At 42.0% G+C, this 13,252-nt stretch overlaps 1 protein-coding gene across 1 annotated transcript in view; it reads left to right on the top strand.

Annotated features, from left to right (window-relative positions):
- The window catches only part of LOC147120482 (bile salt export pump-like), a 107,961-nt gene that overhangs the window by 40,110 nt on the left and 54,599 nt on the right, over window positions 1–13,252 (top strand). Inside the window, exons 8-13 of the mRNA XM_085986477.1 lie at window positions 3,204–3,337; window positions 4,924–5,095; window positions 10,543–10,667; window positions 11,145–11,319; window positions 12,337–12,450; window positions 12,556–12,666. Of these exons, the coding sequence (XP_085842603.1) occupies window positions 3,204–3,337; window positions 4,924–5,095; window positions 10,543–10,667; window positions 11,145–11,319; window positions 12,337–12,450; window positions 12,556–12,666 (831 nt within the window). The remainder of the gene's footprint in view (window positions 1–3,203; window positions 3,338–4,923; window positions 5,096–10,542; window positions 10,668–11,144; window positions 11,320–12,336; window positions 12,451–12,555; window positions 12,667–13,252) is intronic.

Below are 13,252 nucleotides of genomic sequence, written 5' to 3'. Positions count from 1 at the left end.
TTTAATTTACTATTTTACAAATAGGGAGAGGAAGTTTTGTAAGATGACAACTTGTATTTTCAGTTTTGTAGAATTGTATTTCAAATCTGCAGCCACAACGCTTCACTTCTGAAGTGGGCCACTAGAAATACATTCCATTTCAAGAAAAAAAACTGACATCCTGCTCAATCCCTACAAGTCCACTAAAACTTCACGGCCTGAAATTCCTGGAATGGCAGGGCTGACAGCTGCACCAATAACAGCACTCACTGGCCATTTGCCCCACAGGAGAGCTAGCAATTCCAGAGCAGCAACTTACCACTCCATCGGAGCAGTACAACAACAACTTGTATTTATATAGCGCCTTTAACGTAGTAAAATGTCCCAAGGCGCTTCACAGGAGTATTAAAAGACAAAAAATTTGACACCGAACCACATAAGGAGAAATTAGGGCAGGTGACCAAAAGTTTGGCTAAAGAGGTAGGTTTTAAGGAGCGTCTTAAAGGAGAAAAGAAAGGTAGAGAGGCAGAGAGGTTTAGACAGGGAATTCCAGAGCATAGGGCCTAGGCAACAGAAGGCACAGCCACCAATGGTTGAGTGATTATAATCAGGGATGCTCAAGAGGGCAGAATTAGAGGAGCACAGATATCTCAGGGTGTTGTGGGGCTGAAGGAGATTACAGAGATAAGGAGGGGCGAGGTCATGGAGGGATTTGAAAACAAGGATGAGAATTTTGAATTCGAGGCGTTGCTTAACCGGGAGCCAATGTAGGTCAGCAAGCACAGGGGTGATGGGTGAACGGGACATTGGTGTGAGTTAGGACACAGGCAGCCGAGTTTTGGATGGCCTCAAGTTGATGTAGGGTAGAATGTGGGAGGCCAGCCTGGAGTGCATTGGAATAGTCAAGTCTAGAGGTAACAAAGGCATGGATGAGTGTTTCAGCAGCGGATGAGCTGAGGCAAGGGCGGAGACGGGCGATGTTACGGAGGTGGAAATAGGCTGCGGATATGTGGTCGGAAGCTCATTTCAGGGTCAAATATGATACCAAGGTTCCGAACAGTCTGGTTCAGCCTCAGACAGAAACGGCTGAAGACACTGGATACTGCAAAGGCTATGGGCCCTGACAACATTCCGGCAATAGTACTGAAGACTTGTGCTCCAGAACTAGCTGCGCCCCTAGCCAAGCTGTTCCAGTACAGCTACAACACTGGCATCTACCCGGCAATGTGGAAAATTGCCCAAGTATGTCCTGTCTACAAAAAGCAGGACAAATCCAACCCGGCCAATTACCGTCCCATCAGTCTACTCTCAATCATCAGCAAAGTGATGGAAAGTGTCGTCGACAGTGCTATCAAGCGGCACTTACTCAGCAATAACCTGCTAACTGACGCCCAGTTTGGGTTCCGCCAGGGCCACTCAGCTCCTGACCTCATTACAGCCTTGGTCCAAACATGGACAAAAGAGCTGAACTCAAGAGGTGAGGTGAGAGTGACTGCCCTTGACATCAAGGCAGCATTTGATCGAGTGTGGCATCAAGGAGCCCTAGCAAAACTGAAGTCAATGGGAATCAAGGGGAAAACTCTCCATTGGTTGGAATCATACCTAGCACAAAGGAAGTTGGCTGTGGTTGTTGGAGGTCATTCATCTCAATCACATGACATCACTGCAGGAGTTCCTCGGGGCAGTGTCCTAGGCCCAACCATCATCAGCTGTTTCATCAATGACCTTCCCTCCATCATAAGGTCAGAAGTGGGGATGTTCGCTGATGATTGCACACTGTTCAGCACCATTCGAGACTCGTCAGATACTGACGGAGTCCGTGTCCATATGCAGCAAGACCTGGACAACATTCAGACTTGGGCTGACAAGTGGCAAGTAACATTCGCACCACACAAGTGCCAGGTAATGACCATCTCCAACAAGCGAGACGCTAACCACCTCCCCTTGACATTCAATGGCATTACCATCGCTGAATCCCCCACTATCAACATCCTGGGGGTTACCATTGATCAGAAACTGAACTGGACCAGCCATATAAATACTGTGGCTACAAGAGCAGGCCAGAGGCTGGGAATTCTGCGGCGAGTGTCTCACCTCCTGACTCCCCAAAGCCTTTCCACCATCTACAAGGCACAAGTCAGGAGTGTGATGGAATACTCTCCACTTGCCTGGGTGAGTGCAGCTCCAACAACACTCAAGAAGCGCGACACCATTCAAGATAAAGCAGCCCGCTTGATTGGCACTCCATCCACCTTCAACATTCACTCCCTCCACCACCGGCGCACTGTGGCTGCAGTGTGTACCATCTACAAGATGCACTGCAGCAACTCACCAAAGCTCCTTCAACAGCACCTTCCAAACCCGCGACCTCTACCACTTAGAAGGACAAGGGCAGCAGACGCATGGGAACATCACCACCTACAAGTTCCCCTCCAAGCCACACACCATCCTGACTTGGACCTGTATCACCGTTCCTTCACTGTCGCTGGGCCAAAATCCTGGAACTCCCTTCCTAACAGCATTGTGGGTGTACCTGCACCATATGGACTGCAGCGGTTCAAGAAGGCGGCTCACCACCATCTTCTCAAGGGCAATTAGGGATGGGCACTAAATACAGGCCTAGCCAGCCAGCGACACCCACATCCCATCAATGAATAATAAAAAAAAGACAGATGTTAGGGAGAGGGATGGAGTCAGTGGCTAGGGAATGGTGTTTGTGGCGGGGACCGAAAACAATGGCTTTGGTCTTCCCAATATTTAATTGGTGAAAATTTCTGCTCATCCAGAACTGGATGTCGAACAAGCAGTCAGACAAGTTAGAGACCGTGGAGGGGTTGAGAGAAGTGGTAGTGAGGTAGAGCTGGGTGTCGTCAGCATACATGTGGAAACTGACGCTGTGTTTTCGGATGATGTCGCCAAGGGGCAACATGTAGATGAGAAATAGGAGGGGCACCAACGATAGATCCTTGGTGGACAAGACAAGTTGTGGCTGAGGATCTAAGAAGTTTTTAAAATAAATAATCTATTTTACAACAGCTGCTTTCCTAAGGTTGCCATGAAGAAACTGTCATTATGGGCCCCATTTCTGTCAAAATGTCATCCTGACACTCAACTTGCAACCTGTCTTAAACTCAAAAACTCACTTCCCCATCTTATTGGAAAAGCTGAGGGTAGTAGCGAATATGAATCTGCTTGCTTAATTTTGTCAATTCTACCTTTTCTAGATATGCTTCTGGGTCACAGCAGCAGCCCGGCAGGTTCAAAAAATAAGAAAAGCTTACTTCAAACAAATTATGAGAATGGAGATTGGTTGGTTTGACTGTAATTCTGCTGGAGAATTGAACACAAGGATGTCAGAGTAAGTATGTCATTTAACTTCATAAAACAGCTTTACCCTGGCTATAAAAACAATGCCCCAGTAACAATTAATATTAGGTACACAACTAATCACACCAATAATTACAACTCAATAAAATAGAAGTAATGGAGATAGACTTTAAATAATTCACTTGCTCTACATTATATGTATGTGGTACAGTGCAATACATAATTACAGCTAGTGAATTAGATTTGAACTGCTATAAACAATCATATTTGGGGACATTAATAAACTATGACCTCGCTCCTGACATCATCAAATGCTATTCTAAGAACTATGGGGCCTGCAAGGGGAAAAATTTCTCTAGTTCCTATGTGTAGTGACATTCCAATTACAATCAAAAAGATTTTCACCTTGGGCAGACATTGGGTGGGTGATGGGCAATGGGCAATCCAATTGGGCCACCTCACCTAATGTCCTTGGTGAGAAGTGCGAGCCATTTTGATGGCTGGACCTTATTTGCATAATGCTAGCGAGCTGCGAGCACTGAATCAGTGCTTACAGGCAGCTGGCTGGTTGAGGGCTGCAGGAAATCCAGCAACTCCTTTGAGGAGCTAAGTCAGAAGTTCAATATAAAAAGTTGAGCAGGGTGGCATGGAGAGGCTGGCAGCAGGCTGGAATATTTTTGTGGGACCAGAAACATTCATGCTGTAAGAACAGCTGGTTAGGCCGCTCAGCACTTAATACCAATGGGCATGCTCTGCTCTTTGGTACCTCAATATTGCACTGGGATCCTTCAGACTGCTAGGACCCCAATTTGCGTATTTCAAATAAGCTCCTACTTGAAGTAGTCGGACGCCTGAGCCATCCATGTGAAAGCCGAACCAACTTGCAGACAAACGGATTAGGAGTGGGAACAAGGCGGTAAATTCAGCCCCATGGTTTTTGGAACACTACCATTCTGTTCCCATCTGAAAACAGGGCGAAAATTGTGCTGAATATGTTTATGATGCCACTACACAAAATGTGAAAACTATTTCTTTCCCCACAGAGCCTTTGGTTTTAAGTCTTGTCATGCCACATTATTTTCCTCCGTCCTTGCAAGAAAGTAACTGGTCTCCATTCTGTGTCTCAGTATAATGTTACAACTGATATCCAATACATTCCACATGGGAATTCCATGACATTAGCCTGTCCATGGCACAGAGATTGCAAATTGCAACCCATGCTTAATATAAATGAGCAAGTTTATGTCTAGGCATTCACATGCCAGAGACCATTTTTGGAAGAAATGAAGTCAGTTGCTAAGTATAGATACTTCTCAATAGTTCACTATTGCTGTCAGATATCAATGGACAGTTTAGATATGATTGCAGTTGTTGTGTTTGATTCTCTTGACTTTACAGCAGCAGCTCTGCAGCAGAACAATACAGAGCATCAATGGTTTTCAAGCATTAATTAAGCTCTAAGTTTACTGTGTTTGTGTGGGTGCAGGAAGAGGGTGGCAGTATTTGATAGCCAGTATTCTTTAATTATAGCAATAATCTAATCATTCTTTAACATTGCAACTCTGTCAAGTCATTTTGATGACACAAGTGCCTTCAATGTTCTTCATCTTTTTACAGCGATATTAATAAAATTAATGATGCCATCGCTGATCAAGTTGGGATTTTTATTCAACGTTTCACTACTTTTGTTAGTGGATTCCTCCTAGGATTTGTCAGTGGTTGGAAGCTTACACTGGTTATTATTGCTGTCAGTCCGCTGATTGGTCTTGGAGCTGCTCTCATGGCATTGGTGAGGAAACAATTACGTACATAAGGAGACATGATTTGTGCCATAGCTGTGCATTCATCGCATACTCAAGACCTCAAATATCAATTACTTGTCAGTACTCAGCTAACCAATTTGTAGACTGAATAGACAGGCCTCACCATGGCATTGATCCGGCAGCTTAATAATATGTTATGCTTTTCAGGTTACATAGAAATAACAGCACAGAAACAGGCCATTTGGCCCAACTGATCTGTGCCGGTGTTTATGCTCCACATGAGCCTCCTCCCACTCTACTTCATCTAACCCTATCAGCATATCCTTCTATTCCTTCCTCCCTAATGCACCTTAGCTTCCCCTTAAATGCATCTATGAAATCGATAAGTTCAACTGCTACTAGATATTTCCATTAGAAACTTTCAAGTGCCCGCAATCTAAGGCCTTTTCCAGTGACCAGACATCATCACTGGCAGTTTGAACCTGGAAGATCAATGACAGTACACTGGTAACTAGCCAGCCAGGACACACATGATGGATTAAAGATACTCAGAAAATGATGGGCTGGATGGTCACACAAGATGGGTGAAAAAGACTGTTTAATTGTATGTGGTATAGTTTAATCACCAATCAGACTTGACAATTTGTAGGTTTAAATTCAATTTGAAAGAGTTGCCAATGGCTGAGGATTTCAGGAAGGAGATGGAAGGGATAGGGAAAGAGAAAAGCAGAGTAAATCTGGTGGAGCTAGAGCAAGTCCTGTTAGTTCCTCAGTATGGATGCATTCAAAGACAGGATGAATGCTCTGAGTTGCCATGTACAGAGATGCTACATGTTGTAACATGATGGTTATGTGGTTTCGGTGCATAAAAATTAAACTGCTCTCGGCTTTAGCTGCTGTTTGATTGGGGCCTGTCTGTCAGAGGAGTAGCATGAAAATATTGTTGCAGATATTATATTAGCTCACAGGTGAAATAACATAGAATATTTTAAAAGGTCAACAATCTTGTTGAGGTTAAATTGCTAATGTTAATTTTAACATTAGCTTTGGCTTCTGTGATTTTATTATATTGCTACATAAATTCTTGCTTTTCAATGCATTAACGTTGCCCTTAAGAATTCATACATAATATTGCAATATGTTGATTGCTGAATTTTGTGGCACGTGACTATTACTCAGTGCATGGGATCAAAATTGCACCAGTGTTGTTGGTTGGTACTGAAAAGCTCCTCCTGCATACCACAGTCAAATACAGTACTAGAACAGGGTAACAAACCAGGGAAGATGCTCATATATACACCACTAGCTGGGGGAGCCCGGCTTTGCCAGGGCTGTTTTGGGCCAGGCGGTTTAAATCGAGTCCCAGGCTTTGGGGCCTGTCTGTCTGTTCCTGTGTGAATCTGCTGCCGGGCAACGTTTTAAATCGAGTCCCAGGCTTTGGGGCCTGTCTCTGTGTCCCTTTGTGAATCTGCTGCCGGGCAACATTTCTACCTTTTAATAGCTTCAAAGATGAAAGTGAAAGTACTTATAAAACGTTTTTGGTAAATGTGATGTTATTTTTAAAAGAGATACTAACTTTTTAGAAGCTGGATTAGCAGATTTTGAGCTGGAAGTAGTGAAGCAATGGCTGCCCGATGCCTGAGTTGAAAAGCATTAGTCCCACCCACAGACGCAGTGATTGGCCAACCATCAGGCGACTGAACTGTAGGATTGGGCAATCGTGACGGCACAGGATTGGTCGACCTTGACGTCAGTCAATCAATGCTATTAGCAGATAATGAGTTTAATTTTGAAGGTTTTTTGCATAACGTGCGAACAATTTTAGTCCGACCGAAAAGTAAATACACTTATGACGGTTCTGGAATCGTCAGCTTTCTTTCGACGTAACGCACGTGTAGGTACGCTCTATAACTTTCGAGTTTATTCAAGACAGACGGACAGACGGAATGACAGACAGAAGTATCCTTTTATATATATAGATATGGCAGCAAATGCAAAGCAGGACTGTTGCATCAATTAAGCAAACTGATTATAACTTCACCTCATGTACCCCTGGGATCAACAGAGAATTTGCAAAAAATCTACACTTTGCTCAGCTTATTTGAGTACCACGTCATGCAAGAAATATACACATTATCTATTCTAACTCACAAGAAAGCGTACAGTTGCTCAATTCCCCAATCTCAGTCAGTGAGATCCAGTTGACAGTAAAAAGCTCCTAGTCTGGGAAAGCTCTAGAGTCAGTACCTAGCCTGACAAATTTCAAATGGTCCTGCTCCCTTAACTCACTTCCCTCCTCCTGACACCCTTTCACAAAATGCTCAAGACAAATGCCCTCCCAAACATCTTCAAGGCAACCACAATCATCTTAATACATAAAAAGACAAAGACCCCACCCAAATGCATATCACTCCTTAATGCTAACTAGAAAACTTTGTTCAAGATCCTGGCCTTCAGATAGGACACAGTTAACTTTTAGCTGCATCAGATCAAACCAAGACATCCAGAGTGCAGGCTAGAGGCACTGATCACAAAATATCCCTGAGAACCAATCGATCACCTCACTCCACAGCATCTTTCAAAACATCAGATAACTTGGGCATCTCTCAGGTTACAAGCTCAATTATTCTAAAACTGAGGGCATGTCCCTCATGCAGGATATCCACATGCACACATTAGAGTCTTATACCTCTGCTTGGTTGGAGGCTGGCTTTAGATACCTGGGCATACAAGTTACAGTGAAAATTATCTTGATAATTAATGAAAAAATTAGGTCATTCAGCTCCTCAAGCCTGTTATGTCATTTAATTAGATCATGACTGATCTGTACCTCAACTCCATTTACCCGCCTTTGATCCATATCCCTTGATACCCTTACGTAATAAAAAATCTGTCGATCTCAGTCTTGAAAATTTCAATTGACCCAGCATCTACAGTCTTTTGTGGGCGAGAACTCCACATTTCCACTACCCTGTATCTGAAAAAGTGTTTCCTGATTTCACTCCCGAATGGCCTAGCTCTAATTATAAGGTTGTGCCCCCTTGTTCTGGTTTCCCCCACAAGAGGAAATAGCTATATCTACTTTTTGAATCCTTTTATCACTTTAAACACCTCAATTAAATCACCCCGTAATGTTCCAAACTCAAGGGAATACAACTCAAGTTTATGCAACCTGTCCTCATAATTTAACCCTTTTAGCCCTGGCATCATTCTGGTGAATCTGCACTGCACCCCTTCCAAGGCCAATAGCTTCCTAAGCTCTGGTGCCCAGACTGAATGCAGTACACCAGATGGGATCTGATCAAGACTCTGTACAACTGAAGCATAACTTCCTCCCCTTTGTATTCCAGACCCCTTGAGATAAAGGTTAACATTCCATTAGCCTATTTGAAAATGTTTGTACCTGTCCATTAGCTTTTAGTGATTTGTGTACCTGGACACCCAAATCCCTTTGCTCATCCACAATTTCTAGTCTCTCGCCATTTAGAAAATATCCTCATTTGTCTTTCTTGGAACCATAATGGATTACCTCATACTTCCCCACATTGAACTCTGTTTGCCACAGTTTTGCCAACCCATTTAATCTGTCTATGTCCCTTTGTAACTTCCTGCTCCCATCTACAGAACTTATCTAATTTAGTGTCACCCCTGTCTCCTACCTCCCAACCAATTCTCAACCATGTCCTAAGGTTACCCCCAATTTCATGCAGTCTCATTTTTGTTAATAACCTTATCAAATATCTTCTGGAAGTCCATATAGGCAATATCCATAGACACTCCTCCATCTACCTCCTCAAAATATTCAACTAGATTAGTCAGACATGACCTATTCTTCACAAATCCGTGATCAGCTTATAATTGTTCAAATGCTCAGTCACTCTACCTCTGATAATAGATTCAATAACTTCCCTACAACTGACATTAAACTGACAGGTCTGTAGTTTCCTCGTTTCTCCCTCCTGTCTTAAATAATTGCATTTGCATTTGCAGTTGCAAATGGAATTTGATGAAAATCACTAAAAATGCTAATGGATATGCTAAACAGTTCTATGTAGGGCCCAAATATTTTTAGTTTTCAGGACATTTTCTGCAGCTGCTAAAAACGTACCAAATTTACAAAATCCCTTTTGCTAAAGTTATAGCTGAAATTTTTACAGTTCTGTAATAGTGTCAGTAAGAAATAAAGAAAATTATGAATGTAGTGGCGCTTCTTAGTTTCCAAACAGGCAGCCACTGAGCTGTGGGGTTTTTAACAACGAGTAGACGCGTGTCGAAATAAAACGTTCCCAAACGTAGCTTTGTCTTTTAAACTGTTTACTATAACACTTAACAAACGGAATTACAAAGCAAACACGTATAAACGAACACGGTCAAAAACTGTACTGCTCCAAACCTCACAACTTCTGCCTCCTTCAACCACGTGCAGTTTAAACTGTAAAATGGCTGCACCCATGTGTGGCTTAGGGACTGTTCCATTGTGGCAAGAATGAAGGGGGTGTCTCGGACTATACTACTGGAGCAAGAAAATAGGGGTTTCTTAATACAATAAGTCGGTCAGGTAAATTAACTGTATTATGCCATTTAACCACTATTTTAAAGTATTTTCTTAAGCTTTTATGGCTCTTACAATGAAAATAGTATGTAAATATATTTAAATAGGGCTTCAACAGGGACTAAGAATTTGGGTCCATTTCATATCAAATTGATGTGGAGATGCCGGTGTTGGACTGGGGTGGACAAATGTGGGAAGTCACACAACACCAGGTTATAGTCCAACAGCTTTATTTGAAATCACAAGCTTTCGGAGCACTGCTCCTTTGTCAGGTGAAGTGAAGAGATGCATATTGATACAGCACTATAGCCGAATTTGATATTATTTAAGTGCAGTGTCCATTTATAATGCAGTGGCTCAGTTGGTAGCACGCTAGCCTCTGAGTCAGAAGGTTGTGGGTTCAAGTCCCACTCCAGAGACGTGAGCACAAAAATCTAGGCTGACACTCCAGTGCAGTGCTGAGGGAGTGCTGCACTGTCAGAGGTGGCATCTTTCAGATGAGACGTTAAACCGAAGCCCCATCTGCTCTCTCAGGCGGATGTAAAAGATCCCACAGCACTATTTCAAAAAGAGCAGGGGAGTTATCCCCGGTGTGCTGGCCAATATTTATCCCTCAATTAACATAACAAAAAACAGATGATCTGGTCATTATCACATTGCTGTTTGTGGGAGCTTGCTGAGCGCAAATTGATTGCTGAGTTTCCTACATTACAACAGTGACTAGACTTCAAAAAGTACTTCATTGGCTGTAAAGTGCTTTGGGATGTCCAGTGGTCCTGAAAGGTGCTATATAAATGCAAGTCTTTCTATAACTATTGAATATTGAAATTAAACTGCACACAGTTGCATGGTCCATTTAAATATCATAATAGAGAAAATAATTGGTATACTGGAATAATATTCACTATAATTGTGTTACAGTCTGTCTCAAAACTGACTGGTCTTGGACTAAAGGCTTATGCTAAAGCTGGTGCTGTAGCAGATGAAGTGCTTTCGTCCATAAGAACAGTGGCTGCATTCAGTGGTGAAAAGAAAGAGGTGGAAAGGTTAGTTACCATGATAAGGTTGCCCTTTTACTTATCGCTTCAGTTATTAATAAACAAGAAAAAAATGGAAAGATACATACAGTGAAATCTCTATTAAAGATTGCAAATCCATAGTAATCACCTATAGTCCCAATAATAGCTAAGGGTTTAGACATACAAACATAAGAAAGGGTCAGGGATGAGGAAATGCCCCATGGTTCACAATTTCTTTCAACATTCCTGTTGTGGATGTTAGGAAATTAAAAAAAACAATGTTCTGTAAACTAAAATAATTTGCCAGTGAAAGAATTATTCATTCATTTCCTGAGTGCATCCAAAGTTGAGCTATTTAAAAATAATCACCACTTTCCTACGTCACTGGCACCACACAGCCCTTTTTATATATTTAACAAAAGAATGATTTAAAGCTCTGATAGAGCAAACCATTGTTTGCATGTACTCTGTAGAATATTTATTGTTTGTAAATTTATTACACAGATATGACAAAAACTTGGTGTTCGCACAACGCTGGGGTGTTAGAAAAGGCATGATAGTAGGATTTTTCACAGGCTACGTGTGGATGATAATCTTCCTCTGTTACGCTCTCGCATTCTGGTATGGGTCTCAGCTGGTTATAGAGCAGAATGAATATACACCCGGAGGTCTTTTACAGGTATGTTTATAGCTAAATTTCCAATTATTAACTGGCATTTAAAAAAGTCATAATGGATACAAAAGAAAATTTTAGACCAGGGTAAGAGACAAATAGGGTAGATTTTCACCGCGTCACCTGGGCATAAAACGAGCATTGCAGATCAACCACCCATCATAAAACAAGCCTGATTTTCATTTCCCCTTGACGATAACTTTTAATACTTTTAGAACAAGCATAGTTTCATAATTACTTAGATAAATATAGGATAGACACCATGATATTGTGATATTGTAATTGACTGCACAAGTGTTTCTGACTCAAACATCATTAAGTGGGTTAATCCAAATTTGGTTTGCAATCTGTCACTCTCAGTCTCCCGGAAGTGTGTCGACAAATTCCAAGTGTCCAGGGTGCCTGCCTGAAACAGACGTTAGGCGCCCTGAAAAAGCAAATCAGGGTCCAAACACCTGTTGTAGGACCCCGCTCCAAACTCAGCATCAACTGATCGGAGCATGCAATGCCTGTGCTCTGCTCAGTTTTTATGGTCTACAGTGGCTTAACCAGCATTCTTTCAAGGGACGGCTGGAGGCTGCCCACAAGAAGGTGAGTAACCTTTTTATTCTGTGGTGCAGAAAGTGTGCTCCTCTTGGCTCCAGGAGGTTCACCATCCTCTGGTTTGCTTCCCCACCCCCTCCCAGGACTGCGGCCGACACGGCATGGGTGCTGACCGAATTTCCTAACGTCTCGACTTAAGGCCCGATTGGCGTCTGCAGCTTGCCGGTTTTATGGAGATAAAGCACAAGGCCCAGACTGTAGCGAGCCTCGGTCCAGCATGTTCATTTTGTGCCGGATTCTGACACTACACAAATTTCTGCTCCAGAGAATTTGCGTTAGTGCAGTGTTCAGCATTTCAAAGATTTTTGAAAAGAATTTTTCAGCATCAGTTATTTATAGTGATTTATTTCCCTATTTCGTAAATGTTCATATGTCAAGATTAGATTTAGAGTGAGCTTTAAATGCTTTATTTTATTTTAGGTGTTCCTGGGGATACTAATAGCTGCTATAAATCTTGGTCAGGCTTCACCTTGTTTGGAAGCCTTTGCCTCTGGTCGTGGTGCTGCCACAAAAATATTTGAAACTATAGACCGAGTGAGTTGAAATATTATTATTCAAGTCACACTACTTAATTCTGAATAAACTGGTGTGAGCTCAGCAAACTAGTGTAATAAATTTCACCCTTCTTACTCACCTTAGGAACCTGAGATTGACTGCATGTCACAGGAAGGATACAAGCTGAATAAAGTAAAAGGTGATATTGAATTCCACAATGTGACCTTCAATTATCCCTCCAGGCCAGAAGTCAAGGTACTTAAACGTTCACCAAAACGCACTTTTATTTATTAAAAGAAGAGTTTTAAAGAAAAACTTTTGCAGGTGACATATACACTGCAGTCATAATGAAATATTTGCCAAATCTAAAGGTTCAAAGTAATTAACTAATGTGATATTAAGTAAAACTATAAACATTCTTATAGCACATTGGCCCTGAATTTTCTTGCTATCTTCAGCATTTACGCCATTATTACTCCATTATTGCACTAAAAATGATCGAAGAAACGCATGTTTAGCACATTACGCCGCTTATGTGCCATTAATGCTCTAAAAGCAAATTTCATATGAAAATATGAAAATGACAGACAGGAAAAGTCCTACTGGTTCATCTAGCCTGTCCAATATAGTTATGATGCCTTGTGCATCACAATACAAACACTCTCCACCCGCCTGGAGCCATGTAATTTCCTGGGAGAGGTGAAAAACCAGGTAAAATCCGAGGACAATTAGAGAAGAGAATCTGGGATATTTCCTCTCCAGCCCCTTTAGGCAATCAAACTAGTCCAGGATATCACACAGACCCTGATTTATTTTATAGGATACCTACCTCTTGTACAAG

Source organism: Somniosus microcephalus, chromosome 4 (assembly GCF_052327205.1).
Source record: "Somniosus microcephalus isolate GS21.2 chromosome 4, FLI_Smic_1.0, whole genome shotgun sequence".
Lineage (NCBI taxonomy): Eukaryota > Metazoa > Chordata > Chondrichthyes > Squaliformes > Somniosidae > Somniosus > Somniosus microcephalus.
This window is presented reverse-complemented; position numbering and strand designations above follow the sequence as displayed.